Genomic DNA, 19,710 nt, shown 5'->3' with positions numbered 1-19,710 from the left:
GCTGAATTGCCTGAAGTCGGTTGGCGTTGCCGTTGGTGTTTCTGTAGGTGAAATGAAGGCGCAGAAAAGGTGTTTGTAGCGATGAAGCTGAACGAGAAGAACCAACGGTGAAGAGGGAAACAAACGTCGCGCGTAAAGTGGTCCGAAGTAGGAGAAAAGAGATTCTTAAATAAATGAGAGTGACGTGCGCTAACGAGGTCAAAAACAAACGAAAGATGTGCAATGTCGTGGATAAACTGTAAGCAAGACCATGATCAGTACCGTATTTTAACTATTCCCGTTTAGAAATTATTACCGGAAGTAGGTCGCTCGTTTGTTGCACAGTTGCCAAGGCGACTGACCACCGAAGGTGGTCTATTGAATAAATTTAAGTGCGTGCACCGTCAACACCGAAATGTGCTACTGATTCGTTAGCCATTGCGACGAACACGCTTGCCAAACGGGGAGATATCCCCATGATAGAACCTAGAACGCGGCCGAACCGAGGATCGCTATAATGGACTATTCGGTTCTTGGCCACTACGATCCTTCCGTTGAGGTCGTGGCGGGCGACCAGGAGCTGATCTGTGAGTTACGCGCCAATGACGCGGTGTTTTGACAGACGTAGATCCGCACGCACGATTCCAACGACAACATCCACTCTCCGCTTCCCCGATTTCTATCACCCAATTAGCCTCCGCATGCCGCTCTCCGTTACATCCACTCCACTCCACAAATTAGAGACAAGATACTAAATTTTTCTACATTTATACCGAGGTTGAAATTTTCCTCACTCGACGAAGCGATGACAGCGGTCACCTGATCAGCTATTCATTTGTTTTATTCGCTAACTTCACTCAGCTTTGGCTGTGTCACGTACGCGCTCCGGCTTTCTTTTCTAACCGTTTTTTTTTTTCTACCCCCGGATGTTCGACCATCTGACCATCTCAGTATCTCATAATAACCTCAAAATGCAGTCTAGCTGGAGCAATTATGTCAATGAACAAACTGTACCTTTAATTCTTAGAGTAAATTGCGTTTTCTCTTGCTCCCATCTTATTGGTTCAATCATATTTCGAAAATTTGGTTTTGGACCGTTTGATTTCGAAATTTGAATCTGTAACGTATCTTCTCATCCGACTGAAGTTTGTAACGTTATTGTTATTATGCATCTTCAGAAAACCTTGTTATTTTTCAACTTTAGAGGATTAGAAATTCAGGTAACTGTTAATAAAGCATGAACAAACTCAGATTTCGTAAATTCAACTTCTTCAGTCATTCTAAAGGTACAAAACAGTTATTTTTTGTTTCAACTTTCCGATACGGTAACGTTACCAACTTCAGCCTTGGAACTTTTCACTGTTATTCATTATCTTATTCGATGTTAAGATCTAGCGCTTAATTGACCAGCTTGTACAACTTACATTTGAGAGACATTTCTCGGTTTAGATACTGTATTGTAATAGGCCCTGGTATTGACTGTTATAGATTTCAATTAATTGCATGTATTTTAATATACACGTATTACAAAGATAACAATTCCCTTATTGTAACAAGTATCGTAGACGTAAATGCGTACTGCACAATATCTCCTCCGTTCAATTTCTGTATTTTTTATTCTTTGTTCTTTTGTGAGAGTGATTTATGTAAATTACTGCATGCCGTTTTACAGTGTGTCTGTCATTTACGATTTTATTTATATTTGATTGTTCAGTTCATGGATACTATTTTGTACATAACACTTTTGCATTAAAAAGAAAAGATTTTTTGATTGTTAGTAAGTTAAAAATGACAATACCATTCGCTTTGAGGTTCACTTATCTTTACAGGATAATTCTTACCACAACATTAAACCACAGATAAAGAATTTCACTGATGGCTAGAATTATTGTTAACAAACAATGATGAATCAGATTCATTACTTTCATTTAGAATCATCTTGTTACTTGATAAAATTTAGAAGAATTTCCTCTATTTTGATCTTTGCCAATAACTGTAAACTGAAATTGCAGGGGAAGAATCAAACTATGACTTATCAAGCGAGGGGTTTGTGCCTGCGGCGGAACAGTTTGGCGAGGAATTTGCAGGTGCGGAATTCCAAGAGACTAGAACCTTATTGGCCGATGGAGGTGATAGATTCGGTGTTTCCACCGTCACCTTTGACAATGCCGAAGAACTCATGTGGATGGGAAACCAAGGGGTACAAATCAGTCTGAACCAATCTATTCTGCCGCAATAAAACGCAGATCTTACACCAATATCCGATTGAATTTCCATGAAGAGAAAAATAATATTAACATATATTTTCAATTACTTATCAAGGGTCACGTGACATCTTACTACGGGCCTGGCCTCCAGAAATACACGTCGTTTCAAGTGCATGCCTCACAAGAAGTCCGACATATCCATCCGATTGACGAAGGAATCCTTGTGCTCACGCAAAGTATGCTTCGTTGTCAGCTACGGCGTGGCATACCGATATTTACTCACACGTACGTTTACTTTACTGCAATCCTTTGAGCAGCATTTCGGCATTCTTCAGTCTGATCACATTTTTCATTCGAAATGTAATCGTATAACAGGTCCTCAAACATGATAGACATGCAATGCATGCTTCAAACATCACCTGCGAGACTACTTATGGGAGGTCATCAAAAAAAAATTATTGATTTCAATCTCACCAGAGGGAAAGAAACTGGCCTGGTAAGGAAATTTTTGTCAGACGTTTAATAGGCATAGTGGCTTTATACTCGACAAGTATGCATTTTCTTAGCGTGTGAAGCTTTAAAACTATCCGATATTGACTATGTCTCTTACTTCGGTAGAAAAATTGAATAACGCGAAACTACACTTTGGTTTTTAGGTACACGTCGGCGATCACGGTTGTGCAATATTGAGACAGCACAGCCGTCTCATATGTGCAGGCAATCCTGCTGGGAGAATAGACCTTCGGGATCCAAATACTCTGTCGATAGAACACACTCTAGACACCCACAGTGGCTCACTGAGCGACTTTGATGTACAAGGAAATTATCTAGTTACTTGTGGATTTAGCAATAGGTGAGCCTTTTATTTTCGGAGTAAAGAAACAGTGAAATGTAATTGCATTTCTGCAAGAAGTTGGTTACATAAAAAAAATACGCATTTTACTTCAAGACTAAATACCCCCTTGCATTTCACCAAAGTTGATTCAGAATTTTCACCCACAAATTAATTTTATATTCAATATTTAGCCGCCAGGGTCTCTCGGTAGATAGATTTCTGATGGCTTACGACTTGAGACAAATGCGAGCACTTACTCCCTGCACAACTCTTGTCTATCCTCTCTTACTCAAGTTTCTTCCGAGCTACTCGAGTCGGATTGCTGTTGTGTCGCCCTTGGGACAGATGCAGCTTCTGGATACAATCTACGCCAATGTTCAACCATCCATGACTTGTTTGTACCAAGTAAGTGGGCTAATAGATAGCAACGAATTGTAAAGAAAGAGGCTCAAGGTATTGCAGTTTTATGTGCAAAATATTGCCATGACTGCTAAGAAATGCTTTTTTTTTAGTAGAGAAAAACCCTAAAATTCTATTTCGCGTTTTCAGGTGGCCACTGCCGGTGCTATGGCACTGTCCTTTGACGTGTCATCTACGTCACAATGTCTTTGCTTCGGTGATTCAGCTGGATCGATTCATTTCCTAGCCACCAACACACCAGAACCACAATTCAACACTTTCTCCAGGTGCGTTTGTCACAAATTTATGTGAGATTGAACAATCTGTTGTTCATAACTGTGGTACATCCTGCTTAGCTGCTGTATTTTCATCTTTGCCCGTACAGACCCACCGAGTTTGCTGACCCAGTCGAAACGCTGCAGCCTATCGCATTTGACGACAATGTTACGCCTCTCAGTACGATACCTATGGTGTACTCTGGACAACCTTTGCTAAGCGATTGGTCCGAAGAATATCTCAAAAAAGTTTACAGGTCAGCGTTTAATTATTCTTATAAAAAAAATTGTTTCAGTATCAATTGCCAATTTTTTTATCTTTGCCCTAATAAGGCAACAAATTTGCAAAAATTGTTAACGAGCCTCGTTTTATTTTTTATTTTTCAGAAAAACACCGCCTGTCGACCCAGAAATTTTACGCACAATGAAAATGCAAGGGACTATAGGATACGCGCCGAATCCTCAGGCCTTCCGCAGAAACCAAGTGAGGAAACAATATTCTCCCACACTTCTAAAATATTCTCCTCCATCCGTTATGAAATTTTCATAAACAAATTCTGACTCCGTAGTTTATATTGTAGACGTCTGTCAATTAAGTTGAAGTTCGCAACTTTCATTAAAGTGATCTCTAATTCCAAAAAATCACTCCAGCACAAATGCAAATGGAAAAAAATACAAGATCGATGAATTACCCTATTGTTCCGAATATAAGCCGAGGTTTTTTCATTGTTGACAGCAGGCGCCAGAATCGTCCTCGTCTTATACGCGGACTCGTCTTATATGCGAGTAACTAATAAAGACACCCTGAAATACCGTCTCCCAAATGGGGGTCGTCTTATACGTTGAACAATGCAGTATATTGTCGATATTGTGAGGCTGTCGACGTTTTGCTTAGAAAACAAGATTAGTCGGTTTGCTAATGGTCTGGATAGATATTTCCACATTAAAGGAAACTGCAGCCTAAACATTCGGTTTGGTAAACTTGAAAGTAGTTAGCCGCTTTTTGCTGAGACAAACGATAAGTATAGGCGATATGAGTGATTTAAACTTTAAGGCTTTATGTATCAGAATCAATGGTTAGTAGAAATGCTCAAAATCAATACTACTATAAAAATTGAGTAAGACTGATAAGAGTTCGTGATAATTATTATAATAGTTGAGAGCGTGTATTAAAATAGAAACGTGATATTATATTTTCATAAGCTAGTCGATTGCGTTCCACTGACATCAATTCAGTATAAAATTTAATAATTAAATGTAACGATTTATACGCAAAGAGTGAATTTCAAATCACTTTCGATCTCTTGGCAAATCTTGTATTTTTTGTACAATTGCCTTCGATATAATGTAATTATTAATTGACTTTCTCCTTCACACGTCAATACTTATTTACTAATTGTGTGTGACGATTGTGATATTTTTTGTTTCTTTATTGCCTCAGTTGAATTAACATTTTTTTCCCCTTTCTGCACCATGACGTGTACCATGTGTCCAAAGACCATCAATTATTGTTGGTACTCTGCATATAATGCATGATAATTTTCGAATAAATGGGAAAGTTACTTTCCTTGCCAAACGAGAAAAAATGTGAATTACGACAATCATTTATCTTCTCGCATAAGAAACATGAAAAAAAAAATTGGCATTTAACATGAATGTTCCATAGGTATCTCGTCCCCAGTAATAAATATCTAATTACAAATTACAATACGATCATCCTATAAATTTATAATATATATTCCATATGTATATATAATGTATATTCAAAGTTGTATTTAATTGAAATAAAGGTTGTATGAGAAACTCATAAAGCCTGATATTAGTAATCTGTCATTGTTAAATTGTTCCCACGTTGTTTTAAAATAAGCGTTATTTATTCTGCATGTAAGGAAAAAATATTGGAAAGAATACATTTCAAAAAGAGATGACAAATTTTGCAACTTTTAGTATACAAAATAACCACGGAGTAATTTCCGTAAACATGAAAGATATATTTTGTTATTGTTAATAAAAGTGAATGGCACTTTGAAAGTAGATAATACCTTTTATTCCAGATCCCCTACAATTTGGAAAAACGACGTGGCGTAGCTAGTAAACTATTCGCAGGGGATTCTCGCGCCAAGGCGGAAGCAGATGGCACGTTTATTGCCATACCTAAACGTTATCGTAAAATTGAAGTGAAATACTCTAGGCTTGGATACGACGAGTTTGATTTTGACCAGTACAATCGCACCAGCTTTTGCGGCTTGGAAGCAACCCTACCAAATAGTTATTGCAATGCTATGCTCCAGGTAAGAGGCTGAAGAATACAAAACAAATTCTTCTGTTTTCTGCTCGTAAATGTTGAAAATATGTACGATTTATTGAACAATAGATTTGAAGAATATGATTTGTCTCGATTGCAGCTCCTTTACTTCAGCGAACCGGTGAGAATAGCTCTTTTATCGCACTCTTGTCAAAGAGAGTTCTGCCTCTCGTGCGAACTGGGCTTTCTCTTTCACATGTTGGATACGTCTCAGGGCTTTCCTTGTCAGGCGGCAAATTTTCTTAGAGCTTTTAGAACGGTTCCCGAGGCTTCGGCACTTGGATTAATACTCAGTGATCTGCATCCGGAAGCTAAGAGAAAAACAAGTCTGATACGGCTTATTCAGGTGAGCAGAAAGAACCAAGCACAAATGGCTTGGAAACGGTATACAATTGCCAAAGTCTTTGTGTTTTATAATTTCTTCAATTTTCATCTAGAGCTGGAACAGGTTCATTCTACATCAAATGCACTACGAAATTCTGGAGACACGGAAACGCGTTCAGGAAGAAGAGGAGGCTGCCCGTCTCAAAGCTGGACCTAAAAATCCACCATTTGTTTACAATGAACAGGATTTTCCCAGCATTCTTCAAGATCTGGGTTCTCGATACAGGAGTCATGACGAGGATAGGAAAAAGAGAAGGAAGCAAGAGGAGGATGGTAAATATATGTGGATTACATCGAAAGGTAAACACACAGCTTATGTGTAAACTTTGTCTTTGCACTGGGTAATTTTTGTGTTTATTTTTCTATTATTTCTTCATTTATTGATTTGAATTTAAATTTATTTTTCTCGAGAATCAAGAATGAGGGAATGTGAGCGATTTAGTTGTATGTAAAAAATACTCTTTTCTAGTCGTGTGTCCATTTATACTAAATTCAGTGCTACCTTCGAATTATACATTGTTATAATTCGAAAATGGAATTGATACTTCTATTATTTGCTACTAATTGGTTTTCCGGTTGCATAATGTATAAAATTCGTCAATCTCATATTTCCTGCATTAATTCTTCATCACATGTAGCATATTTCAAAGATGAATCAAAAGTGAACAGAGAATAAAAACGTCGTGTTCATTTTTTTTTATTTTCAAGGTAATTGGACGTGATTATTACGGTGCTTTAGCAATGTGAGAATCCTCTCATAACTGCGTAATTACACATATGTTTACTTCTGTTTTCATAATTTTTTCACTTTGAATGTTAAACTGCTTGTAGTAAACTGATTTCAATTATTTGTACGACAAAATTCACACTCGAGTCAGCTTTTAGATCGTTGTAAAATATTTGCTGAAAGAAATCCCAACTATCCAAGTAAACTTGAATCAGATTTAATTTTCAAATGAGTAAAAACCAATCGATTATTACTTGGAGGTAAGTAAGTTTGCATGCTGTAAAATATATCTGTATGAATACCTGAAACCAAAGTGAGCATATCCTATCTTCAATGCGCTAAAATCAGAGCGGTACGAGGTGCAGTGACTAAAATAATTTGTACTCAAACTGTCTATCTCTTATATCCAGTTTTCGATATCGTCTTGAACACGACTATTTTTCAGCTGCACTTTTCTTCTCATTTTCAAGTACCACATCTGCGAAATCTGTATTTTGTAGCACATTTTATTCTAAATGGTTTCAGAACCTACCTGAGTCACTCTCGATCTACAGTTTCCGAATCAATTTCATTGCGTACGGCTATATTAGTTAAAACTTTTGCGCACAGATACAACGAATTGCAGAAAACCAACAGAAGAAACGGAAATTCGAAACGAAGAAACTGAAATCAGCCAACTATTTGGTTCCGAGCAAATTCATATTCATCGATGCCTAAAGTGCGGACGGGAGGCATCGAAGCGCTCCATCATGCTGTTGTGCAACTTGACTTATCCAGAAATCATAAATCCTCGTAGGTATCTATACTTTACTGGAAAACCCACGTACTGTTCGTTCAGTTATAATATTGCGGTCTTTTCATATCATTGTCATCAATTTTATTGCAGCAGAGGAGATTCCATTCACATCAGTTTTAGGAAGTAGCTTGAGACCGGAGAAAATTACTCCAGCTTGGTGTGACAACTGTCAAAAGTTCACGCCGACGCTGCAAACTAGACAATTGACAAAACTGCCCCAAATTCTGGCTCTTAATTGCGGTTTGGACAGTCAACAGGTGCCTAAATGTTATCATTATAATTTCCCTTTGTACATTGAATTCTGAATTGGAATTACTCGTAAGTGATTTGAAAAATCTAAACTCTGTTGATCTGAAAATTTGAATCAACTCGTTTAATACTATCTAATACTAAATATATACTATAAATAAAATACTAAATAATTTCAGGATAAAGCCTTTTGGCAGAACCAAATGGATCTTGTTGTACAGAGAGTCATTAATGGGAAAGATGCTAGCCCAGCTCGCAGTCCGATATCTGTAACCATAAAGCCGTGTCGTTACGGTGCAAACTGTACGAGAATTGGTTGTCGATTCAAACACGCAGGAAAAGATTCAGGTATGTAAAGCAAGATTGAGCAGCATTGACGACTCTCTTATTTATGTTAAAACTACCTTTCCGTCCATTCCTTCTATTTGTAAATTACTTTTTCCACGGCAAAAAACTAATAACGCTTTCCATGTTCTGACTGTGCAGATGCTGTACCACCGCCAGCGACACCACCAACAGCGACAACGCCTGTACCAACGCCACCAAGCCACCTATATTATTCTCACTCATGGGTTCCTCACCACATTGAAATAGCGCTAACTTCAAACGGAGAACTGTCAATAAATAAGCTCGACAAAATAACTACCACTGAACCCAGCCTGACCACCATTAATACTCCTGTACAAAAGTTAGCTGAAAACGGCCAGGGTGACAATGAAGTTGAGACGAGTATACCTGTTTTTGAGAAAACAGTGGAGAGCATGGCGAGCGAGAACCACAAAGCCGAACTTGAAGGCACCCCGGCTCTCAGCAATAAGTTGGAACCTTCAGCTGTCAGCGGTGTTAAAAAAATACAGTACAGTCTCAGTGCTGTAGTCTGTCACATAGACGACAAAAACGACGAAGATCGAAGAAACATCGTTGCTCTAATACGCGTTGCTCCAAGCTACCACAAACGATCGACTGGCAGTGCAGTGTCTCAGTGGTACATCTTTAATGATTTCTGGTAAGTTGGAGTTATGAATGTTGCATTATTCGATGCAAGCTTTTTTTCCACAACTCGCGATCTTGATATGAAATGAACTGCTACTTTCCACGCACCTCGTGGCTAATGAATTGGAAGATATTGCATTCTCAGCCGCAGCAACTTTCCTACTACTTTTCAGCATATCTGCAGTGACGCCTCAGGAAGCTGTCTGGTTCAATCTCGATTGGAAAGTACCTTGCGTCCTCCATTACACCACAGAGCCGTTCCCAGAAGTAGCGCCCTTTATCAGTCCGCTTACATCAGACGTGTTTGGTGAGGACAAGTGCATTGCTCGTAGCGGAGGAACGAGGGGTATTACTTTCACACCGTTAACGTCAGATGAGATGCCAAAGAAAGGTATGAAGCAGTTGATCCAGCAACTACTACTTTTAGTTATAACGGACCGAAAATTCTACCCTACTTACGATTTTAATATGTCATGGTTTCGTTCAGGAGAATTGGTGGCGATAGACGCTGAATTCGTAACTCTAAATCAGGAAGAATCTGAGCTGAGAAGCGACGGGAAAATGTCGACAATCAAACCGAGTCATATGTCCGTTGCACGAATAACTTGTATACGCGGGTACGAACTTATTTTATCTCGATTTTTTCGGCTGTTTATAATACTGTTCGGTGCTCCATGATTTTGTAATTAAACTTTATTAATCGTTGTTTTTTTTTCTTCTAGTCAAGGACCATTGGAGGGGACCCCGTTCATAGATGACTACATTAGCACTCAAGAACAAGTAGTTGATTATTTGACAAAGTTCAGTGGAATACAACCGGGAGATTTGGACGCTAATTTCAGCAGTAAGCACTTGACCACGCTGAAATCAACCTATCAAAAATTGCGATTTTTAGTAGACAATGGAATAATATTCGTCGGTCATGGGTTGAAGAACGATTTCAGGTGAGCTGTTGATTCCTAAAATACTTCGAGTTTTATTACAGGTATTGAACGTTCGTGATGAATTAAATAAATACCTTCTACAGGGTAATAAACCTGGTCGTGCCACCGGAACAAGTAATCGACACCGTATTGCTCTTTCATTTACCTCACCATCGTATGGTGTCCCTGCGGTTTCTTACCTGGCATTTCCTTGGTAAGAAAATACAATCGGAAACGCACGATTCAACGGAGGATGCACGCGCTGCCCTAGAGTTGCATCGAAAATATAAAGAGCTTGAGGCACAGGGAAACCTGACGGAAACTCTGAAAGAATTATACAGCGTTGGCACCAAGCTACAATGGAAGGTGAGTTGATCAAATGTATTGATTATTTGCCTCATCTCTCCGATCGGATAATGAACTTGATCGCTGCACAGGTTCCAGATAGCTGATACAGGGATGACGTGATAGACGGGACATGTGAAATCAGACCAAGCAGTGCTCATATCTTTTAACAGTGCGAGACTTTAGGAAAGTCATAAGAAAAAGGGGGAAAAAATATTGTAATTTGGCAAATGCCGAGGTCGTGAATTTTACGTCATTCATTTGTATCCGTTTACTTTTTTTTTTTTTAAAAGGGAGTATTTTATTCATAGCCTTGTGCAATTCGGCAATTATTTGTACCAACAATTTTTTTTTTACGGAGATATAAGGTGAGTTTTGAACGAAGTTAAACTTTGTTATTGGTTTTTTTTAGGCATATTGATAATTGACAAATTTTTGGATAGTTTTAATTATACGGGTATTTGATGGTAGTTGCGAACGAGATTGGTTTGCAAAAATGTTCAAACGTAAGTGAATATCCAGGTGTCCATTATTTTTATAACGTATGTGTAGGTATGTAAACGATTTGAACGGAATGAGATTAAAAATTCACGGGAAAACTGCCGTTATTAACAAATTACATAGTCGATACTTCAACTCATCGCTCCTACAATAAAAAGAGAAAAGAAATACATACGATTGTTGTTTAATAATTGGAAGTGAAATAAGTAGTCAAGAAATTCTTGTCAATCATGGTTGCAAAACATTTCTATAACTGTTAGTTTACTTACCAAATAATACGTGTAATATATTGTCCAATAGCGCCCCAATTTTATTTTGATTTTTTTCAAGAGAAACGCAGTAACATCGTAAAACTGCATTTTAGTACATATATTAAATATTTATTTTTGCTTTTGTAATAATGATAATAACTGTTTCGGTTTCAAAACAGTAACGATTAGTAAAATTCCGAAATAGGATTGCAGTAATTGTAAATATATACTTATTACACTGTTTACCAGTTTATTAAAAATACCTAGATCATTTTTTTAATCATAAATTATGTTCCCTAATAGTAAAAATGTTATCGTGAAACTTCTCTTTTGTTTATCTTTTTCTTTTCTTCAGTTAATTTCGCTCCCTTTAAATTAATCGAATTTTATGTAAACTGTTGTTTATACGCATCTTTATTTCTGGAGTTCAATAATTCGCTCGCTATCCTGTTGAATGTAAAATTACAAGAGCCTGTTTTCTTCGATTGAACAAAGATAAAAACAAGACCAATCAACCGTATCTACAAAAAATAAAAAATGCACATGGTAACGAAATAACATGTATATTTTACAAACTAATGGTATACAAATTGTAGATTACTTTTATATGAATTTTGACAATGAAAAAGAAAAAACAAAAAATTGGTCAAAGCGTACCTACCATAAAAAACAAAAATACTATACAGTATATTTTCGGATATTTGGATAAATTTACTTATTATTCTTATTCTTATTGTTATTACTATTACGATTTTTACTACCATCATTATTATCATTATTTACCGCTGTGGAACTTACCAATTGTGACAAGTGTGTCACACGTACACTGTGAAGCGACATTTAGAAAGAAAAAAAAAAAAAACCTGTTAATACGTAATGTTAGCGGTAATCGTGCATTTATTTGTTATCGGTATGTCATTATGATTTTCAATAAACAAAAAATCACATTACATCGTGTAATAGATATATATGTATATACCTATATCTTAAAATTATCCGCGCTCTTCCATTTTTTTCGTCAATTGTGGACGAAAACATTGAACGTACAGTATTAAAAGTAAAAATATATAAATAGAGCGAGTTCTGTTGTTCGAACCAACATTTTTGCAACAATTTTCTTCCCATTCGAATAATCGGTTTGTCTATTCATCAAATATTCATCAAAAAATTGGTGGGTGAAAGGTAATGAAACGTGTAATTTTTTTTTTTTTTTTTGTATTATTAATTATTGTTTTAATAATAACGCTTATTCTGTATTTACATGTATATCTACGGTTCTTTATCGCCAAGAACAAAAACATTGATATTCACTATTATGAGTATATATATATATGTATAAGCTATTATTATTGCGTGTAAGACTAATCATTCCTAATTTTAGTAATGAATTAATAATTTACATACATACACGAGGCGTGTGCCTCTACAGGGTGTCACGTAACTCGCGTATAGGAAGCCCGTAGCAGCGTTTTCCATGAACAATAAGGATTGTAAACTATCAGCGTTCTCAAATAGAGTTTAGCTTAAGCCAAGTAATTTCTTTTCCATTTTTGAACGTCATGTTGGAGTCGTCTTTTTGATTTCCCCAATTGCATAATCAGCAACGTTAAAAACTACCAACTTTCACACTTTGATTCAATCGGAGGTGAGGAAAAAACGAGTTTTGTTGTATCGTAGAAATTTCAATCAAACTTTGCTGTTTTCATTTTTCGTTTAAAACACCGCGACGGGATTACAATACGCGAGTTATACGAGGCACCCTGTATATCTCACAGTAAGTATATCATCATTCGATCATTCGCTATACAAATACGTAATTTTAATAAATTATTATATTATGTTTTATACTCCCCCCAGCTTCTGAGCAAAGGGACTGTGATGCTTTATCAGCAAGACACAATATGTGTGTTCTTATATTTTTAATTTTATTGTTAAGACTTACGAGTATGAGATGCAAAAATAGTGAAATGTTCTTGCCGGTAAATGATACTTAAATTAATACGCGTGCAGAGCGAAATGTCTACAAAATAACAATAATAATAGTAAGTATATACATGTATATTCGATTTCTAAACGTATTTTGATGTTATCTTTTTTCTTTTTAAAGATTTTTAGTTCAATGTCCGAGACTACAGCCTGTTTAATAATTACCGAATAATAAAAAAAACGTTTCTGACTAGAAACTCATATAATATTACATGTAATGAAAAGAGAGCTACAGGAGCTGGAGGGAGTTTCATTGGCAGTACAATAAGTGATTATAAATTGCTAGTGAAATTCTCTTTCTCTCATTCTCATCATAGAATTCAAAATTATTTTCGTTCGAATATCAAGGCACTCGTTTCGATTATTGTAAATATCAAAATATATTATTGTAATGTATAAAACAGTCGTTCGTTCGATTAGAGTTCATTGTTTAAAAAAAATAAAATAAGTAAAAAGAACACGATTCACGGTAATTAAATAATAATTTGCAGTGATTAATAGCGGGTGAAATATTCCCTGTGACATTTCATCGTAGTAAAGTGAAACAGTGCGGTATTCAGATCTAGTTCAAAGGCTCGTCGTACGCGTCGACATTAAGTAAAATGACTTCTGAATTGTGTATCCCAGTATTCTAAATTTCGACTCAAGACGGTTCCGAACTCTGCTAAAATTTGAAAATCGACGAATGCGCCATCTCGGAACTTTGGGTTGGCGATCAAATCCGTCAGTGTTGCTCCGACCGGCACGAAGTGACGAACCGTGTTTCTACACATAATGCGTATTTGCGAAAGCAACGGAATTAAAACTACGGGTAAAGGCAAGTGGTGACTGTGATATAGTGTGTCAAGTGTCGCGGTGCCAATGGAAGAATGCTTCTCAAAACACGAGTGTAAGATGGGTTGTGTACTCTGAATACCAAGAAGATACGAGCGTTTGTTTATCCCTAAGAATCGGATTGTTCGCGATTTCTGTTTTGGCCGATCGATCGCGTATTAGTTCACATATTTTACGTGAACTTGAACGGCAACATTCCCCACTTCGCAAGGATACAAGTGTCGGCGTCACGCGCCGTGTTCCTTGGATGGCCAAGGACACATATCATCGCAGTTTGGAAAACCATCTTTGGAGGAGTGCTTCGATTAGCGGCGGAGTAAACAATCAGTGCTGCGCAGTTTATTGGTCGTAGTTACCGTTTCGCAGCGGCTGCCTCTCGGCTGCGTCGGTCGGCCGGTTTCTCTTGAAGAAGCCACACTGGAAATACACAAATCATAGGTAAGCTCTCATTGCAATAATTATCACGACGATTCTATGTATTTACATAACTGAACTCGGTGTTTCTGCATGCAACTGCAATTTTACTGTACCTAGTTTCGTTATTTATAAACCTTTCAAGATTTCGGGTAGCGAGAAAAACTATAAAATATTTCTTACAGTTCACACTACACGCAATCTGAATAGTTTTTAATAGCAATTGTTAAGTTGACGTAAAAAACAAAAACAAAAGTTTTCACGATTCTTTACTCTGATTACACGATCGAATTAGCTGTTCGAAACGTGACGAGAACGGATTTCGTTGTCATATTCTCACCTTGTAGAGTAGGAAGATGAGTAGCAAGAGAATAATTGCGCCGGCACAAGCCGACAGGACGACAATCCATAATGGTATAACGTCAGGTGCGCTGGGAGAAGCGCTCGGATATACGGTGGTGAATATTTCGTAGCTTTTGTCGATCGGTTTAGCAAGGTCGCCGATGAAGGGTTGACGCGTGACGCGGGCAACGAGCTGAGTGGAGAGTTCGACTTTGTCGTTGAACGCAATTTCCTTGAGCGTTTTAGCCTTGATCCTCGACCGCATGGCGATCCAAACTTCCTCGTTCTTGAGCAACGGCCCAATCGTGCATCGAAGGTTAACGCACTTTGCGGTTTTGCACATCTGAACCCGCCCCTCCTCGATATTCTCAGCTTTGAGCTCAGGCTCGTCGGCCCTGCGATTTCTGCCGGTCCTACGGTGTTCGAATTTCCTGAACTCGGCGATATTCAGGTCGTCAGTCTCCCTCCGGTATCGGCTCCTGATACGTTCGTCGGTTCTGGTGGCGGGGACGTTGTCACCGCTGAATTCACCCTGGTCCTCAAAACCAACTCTCCGCGTTCCGCTAACCACCTTCCGTCCCGAGTCGTAAGTTGACTCGTACGATGACTCCTGTCGCCAGGCGTTACCCTCGGCACCGAAACCTCCACCGTTCCCTGCGGATTCTCCAGTGTGGGTAATCTGCCTCCCGTATGCCCAGTTTCCGGAAACTGATTCCTGCGGGACTCCGCCGCCGATGGTGATGGTCTCCTTTCGCTGGTACGTGTAAGTTCCTGGAATACGGAACTTGCGGCCGTCCGCAAGCACGACGTAGACGAGACCGTCCGTGCCACCTTCCAAGCGACCTTCGCGACTTTGCCACCGGCTATCTTGTTCCTGACTCGAGGTATAGCTCGGGCTTCCACGACTGTCTAGGAGCTCGAAAACTTCGCCGTTTTTGAACTGGATGTAAGCCTTGCCGTTGGCCACCCTGAACCGACTCTCAAGCTGGACATACTCCATCCCGTTTCTTGTGTTTGTCGCTATAGCCGTGGACTCCCGGTTTATATTCGAGAAAAACTTTTCCAGTTCCTGGGAAACCGCGACGTTTGGGATCCTGGAACTCCCCCACTGGCGCTGTTCGCCGTTTTCCGTAATCACTCGTCCCGATGCTCCGGAGAAGTTTTCACGTTCCGAGTTGTCACCGCTCCTTGAATGCTCGCTTCGGTCTTTGTAGATCGGTGAATATTCCTGTCCGTTGTTCAGATTGATTGTCTCCTCCGTTTCAACCTGTCCTCTGTTTCCACTGTCGTAAATTCCCGTTCTGAAATATCCGTCGCGATTCACGTTTGTCCCGCTAACTTTCTCCTCCGTACCTCGCATGTCGTTCCATCCGTGCTGAAATCCTCCGGAATGGTTGCGCCTAGTGCTGTGACGAGTCTCTGCGTAGGTGATGTCGCCGAATTGATTCCTGTTTTCCATCCCTGGTTCAACAGAGTCCTTGAATCTAGTGTCCTGAATTTGAGTAGCCCCTCCGTTCGACCCCGTGAAAATTTCCATCGATTGACTTCCGCCGCCGGTGACAGAATCGCTTCCAATTGCGAAATTCTTATTGTTACCACTTCCACGAGTTTCCGAGTAAGTAGTTTCGCTCTTGTACTTCTGACCTCTTTCCATTCCCGGTTCCATTGGTTCCTCGAATCTAGTGCCGTGGATCTGAGTCGAACCCTCATTCGACCCCGTGAACACTTCCGTCGACTGACTTCCGCCGCCGTTGAAAGAACGATCTTCAACCGCGAAATTGTTCTGGCCACCGCTTTCGACTTTGTAGTTTTCGGATGCCGTATGGCTCTTCGAGTATCCACCGCTGGTCTGCGTCTTCGAATTCTTCACGACCAGAAGATCGTCGTTAGTCTGACCTTCATTCTGTTGCCAGCGTCTTTCATCCGCTGTAACCTGATTGGTTCTGTCGAAGCTTCCACCGTTCGAGTATCCTCCGACCATACCTGCATATGACTGTCTTCTGCGCTTGTCGTCGAGCTGTGAAAATCGAATTAAAAGCATTACAATCACCTTCGATTTAGGGACGTATAAAAACGTAAAAAGCTTATCCTGTTAACCCTCTCATGCATACATTATTCCTTGATTGCGATTCACTTGAAAGTTTTCATACATGGGCTTTTGGGGTCGTTGATTACGAATCCGAACTCGAAATTTGAAAATTCAAAATAGCGCATCTAATATGGCGGACAAAGAAAAACAACAGGAAGAACAATTTTTTGGTGTGTATTAAGTTTGCGTAAAAATTAGCATTCGGATTTTAATGGTGGATTAGCAGAAAATGCATTTTCTTTTTTTTTTTTTTTTGTTTACATGTGCTATTTCTTCAGTAAATAAATGAACAAATTTTATATTTTTTGGTGGACTTGGAAATATTTCAGGTACCATGTGGAACGAAAAAAGTAGTCTAATAAATAAAAAGTTGCAGAGAAAAATGTGGCACGTTGAGCGTAATTTAAAGCGTGATTCGAAGGGTTAACCAAAGTCCGCAACCTGGCTTACTTCGGTATAATAAGCGAAAGGACACTTACCGTCAGACTGAGGTAATTAGCGTTTGCAGTCGCGCACTCGATCCTTCCAGATGTCTCGGGCTGCTCGAGCAAGTAGATGAGTTCTTCACCGGCGAGGGTCTGCGCTGGCCATATCAGGAAGGCCTCCCCCTCGAGAATTTGGGACGGACCGTCGTTTCGTATGGTATAATTGTGCGTAAGAAGCGGTCCGAATTCCAATTCGGTAGTGATGTTTTCCGACGTGTAATTCTCGAAGTTGAAGTACAGGTCCTTGGGCTTGCTCTTACCTTCGATGAAGAGCTCGGTCTGTACCCAAATCGGCATTGTCAAACGGACGGTGTTGTCCGCCCGAGTCCCATCTTCTTCGGGGTTCGTCGTGTTGACGGTCATGTCAAGGTCGTAGCTCAGTTTCATATCCTGAGTGGTTATCGGCTGAAGTATAACTTTGAAGTGGACCAGCTTTTCACTCGGCATTGGGTTACCGATCTCACATTTCAGCGTGTTGTTGTTCTTCAAGTTCGGGGCCGAGCATAGTACCAGTATCTCGTTCTTGTCGATCTGCTCAACTTTAATGTAGTCGATAGCTTTGGGCAACTGCAGATAGTAGGTAGCCTCGAACGCGTCCTCTCCCGTGTTCTGTACCACGATATCGAGTTCGAACCTGTTTCCGGAACCCAGGAGATACTTCTCGACGCTCTTTGTCGCGTACAACTCGAGATTCGGTATGCAGACGTTGTCCTGGCCGCAGCTCTTCATTATCGAGATCGAGTCGGGCTGCGACGTCGACGCACCGAGCACCGGTCTCAGCTCGGCCAATGGGTTTCGCCTTTCCTCGGCGAAGGTTTGCTGCTCGACTAGGCTGATCCGCATCTCGGCGTCTATCGACGTCAGCTTGTCCCTGATATTCGGAGATACGTAGACGCTGAAATTCTTGCATAACAAATTGTTGCTGCTCAGTTCAAACGACTGATTGATCGAACTCCTCGATTCGTGCTCGATGAAGAAGAGCCGAGGGTTATTCGGCTTCTTCGTGTCTAGGACGTACTCGACGTTGAAACGGAATATCGGTGCCACCCCCCGGCCAGTATACTTTAGGCAAGCACTTAGCATAAGACAAGACACGGTGGTTCTGTCACTCAGGGTGCATTCTCGATTCTCGAGCGACACGGACTTGGACTGAGAAATGAACTCCACGTAGGCTTCTATCTTGATTACCGGTCGCGAACGGAAAAAGGCTGCGCTGCTGGATTCGTAAGCACCGATGACGATGTCCGGGTAATAGTTGTCGTCCAGGTCCTTACCGCCGGCGATAGAAAACCCGAAGGTCGAGACCGGCCGCTCCATTACCGAGGCGTATATCGCCTGGGAGTACTTGTCCAAAACACCGGTCTTCGAACCGTGATAGATGTAGACCGCACCCCGGCCGTCCGGACCACCGTAAGGAGCGCCAACCGCGAAGTCTTGATAACCGTCGAGATCAATGTCCTTCAGCGAAGCCAGGGATAGTCCGAATCTGCCTCTGTTCTCCACGCCGTCTCTGCGAATTGAGTGAAAATGTTACCGTGCGGTGACAACTGTAGGTGAGGCTGCGCCGTGACTCAAACTCAGACTCGAATAACTTTCAATTCGCGAGGGATTATCTTCTTCTTACCTGGTTTCCGACTCGCTGAACTTCTGAACAGGATCCTCTACCATCCCTTGGTAAAATATGTGAACCCTCCCGGTTTCATAGGTCATCTTCGGGTCGTCTTCTATCGTAAACATAGGCGCTCCGACAACCAGATCGTCCAGGCCGTCTCCGTTTACGTCGCAGGCAATAACCGAGTATCCAAAGTAAGCGCCCATCTGGTCGCCGGTCAAGTTAGCGTGCCAGGTCGTCATGTCCGATCTTAGTAGTACAACCTGTGCGCGAAAATCGATTTTAGTCGAAAGATTATTTGAAAGTTTCAATCGGCACGGATCAAGCTGTGGTACCGAGTGTAAAGAAGAACGTCTGAAAATCAACCGTGTATTATACCTTTCCATGTAGATTGTAGCTTCTGGGCATACCAACGGCTGCTCCTTGTTCTCCGTTGCCTTCGAAATCACCCGAAGCGACCGAGTAGCCAAGGTAAGAGTCGTCATCTTCGGGTCCGCTTTCCTTCGTGAATGACACCGGCGGTTCACCTCCCGATCCACTTGAAAATACTTGACCTGGGCAACGATTGTTTCACAGTTATTTTTACATCGGATCACCGTGCTTTTACAGAGTTATTCGCTTTCGTTCGTTGCATAGCCAAGGCAAGCTGACACGAGGCTGAAACTAGCAGTCATAATTATCAGCCAAACGTTCTAACGTTCATTCAAATAAGGTAGTGAAGTCCAACAATCAAAATTTTGTCAAATACCTTGAACCTCCGATACTTTAATAGAATTATT

At 40.2% G+C, this 19,710-nt stretch overlaps 2 protein-coding genes across 5 annotated transcripts in view; one reads left to right on the top strand and one right to left on the bottom strand.

Moving 5' to 3' along the window:
* The first annotated feature begins 34 nt into the window (after positions 1 to 34).
* On the top strand, positions 35 to 10,702 carry LOC124180997 (PAN2-PAN3 deadenylation complex catalytic subunit PAN2). 3 transcript variants are annotated; one of them, XM_046567046.1, is made up of 21 exons: positions 35 to 238; positions 1,992 to 2,179; positions 2,302 to 2,471; positions 2,562 to 2,682; positions 2,843 to 3,039; positions 3,213 to 3,426; positions 3,571 to 3,707; positions 3,806 to 3,952; positions 4,083 to 4,179; positions 5,750 to 5,986; positions 6,101 to 6,346; positions 6,438 to 6,684; positions 7,721 to 7,903; positions 7,998 to 8,164; positions 8,336 to 8,504; positions 8,643 to 9,162; positions 9,323 to 9,540; positions 9,637 to 9,766; positions 9,872 to 10,093; positions 10,177 to 10,438; positions 10,510 to 10,702. In XM_046567046.1, the coding sequence occupies exons 1-21, from the start codon at positions 223 to 225 to the stop codon at positions 10,522 to 10,524; spliced, it is 3,903 nt and encodes a 1,300-aa protein (XP_046423002.1). In that variant the 5' UTR covers positions 35 to 222; the 3' UTR covers positions 10,525 to 10,702. The 3 variants fall into 3 exon arrangements, with proteins under 3 accessions (XP_046423002.1, XP_046423001.1, XP_046423000.1); XM_046567045.1 differs by having other exon boundaries at positions 35 to 566; positions 6,438 to 6,657; XM_046567044.1 differs by having other exon boundaries at positions 35 to 566.
* Positions 10,703 to 11,519: 817 nt separating this feature from the next.
* Positions 11,520 to 19,710, bottom strand: part of LOC124180996 (integrin alpha-PS2) — a 48,611-nt gene continuing 40,420 nt past the window's right edge. For both annotated transcript variants that reach the window (XM_046567042.1, XM_046567043.1), the window contains 5 exons: positions 19,310 to 19,485; positions 18,944 to 19,194; positions 17,314 to 18,829; positions 14,744 to 16,762; positions 11,520 to 14,406 (listed from right to left, as the gene is read on the bottom strand). In XM_046567042.1, the coding sequence (XP_046422998.1) occupies positions 14,329 to 14,406; positions 14,744 to 16,762; positions 17,314 to 18,829; positions 18,944 to 19,194; positions 19,310 to 19,485 (4,040 nt within the window). In that variant the 3' untranslated portion in view covers positions 11,520 to 14,328. The remainder of the gene's footprint in view (positions 14,407 to 14,743; positions 16,763 to 17,313; positions 18,830 to 18,943; positions 19,195 to 19,309; positions 19,486 to 19,710) is intronic.

This window comes from Neodiprion fabricii, chromosome 4 (genome assembly GCF_021155785.1).
Source record: "Neodiprion fabricii isolate iyNeoFabr1 chromosome 4, iyNeoFabr1.1, whole genome shotgun sequence".
Taxonomy (NCBI): domain Eukaryota; kingdom Metazoa; phylum Arthropoda; class Insecta; order Hymenoptera; family Diprionidae; genus Neodiprion; species Neodiprion fabricii.
Note: the sequence above shows the minus strand (reverse complement) of the source record. Positions and strands in the feature narration are given on the sequence as shown.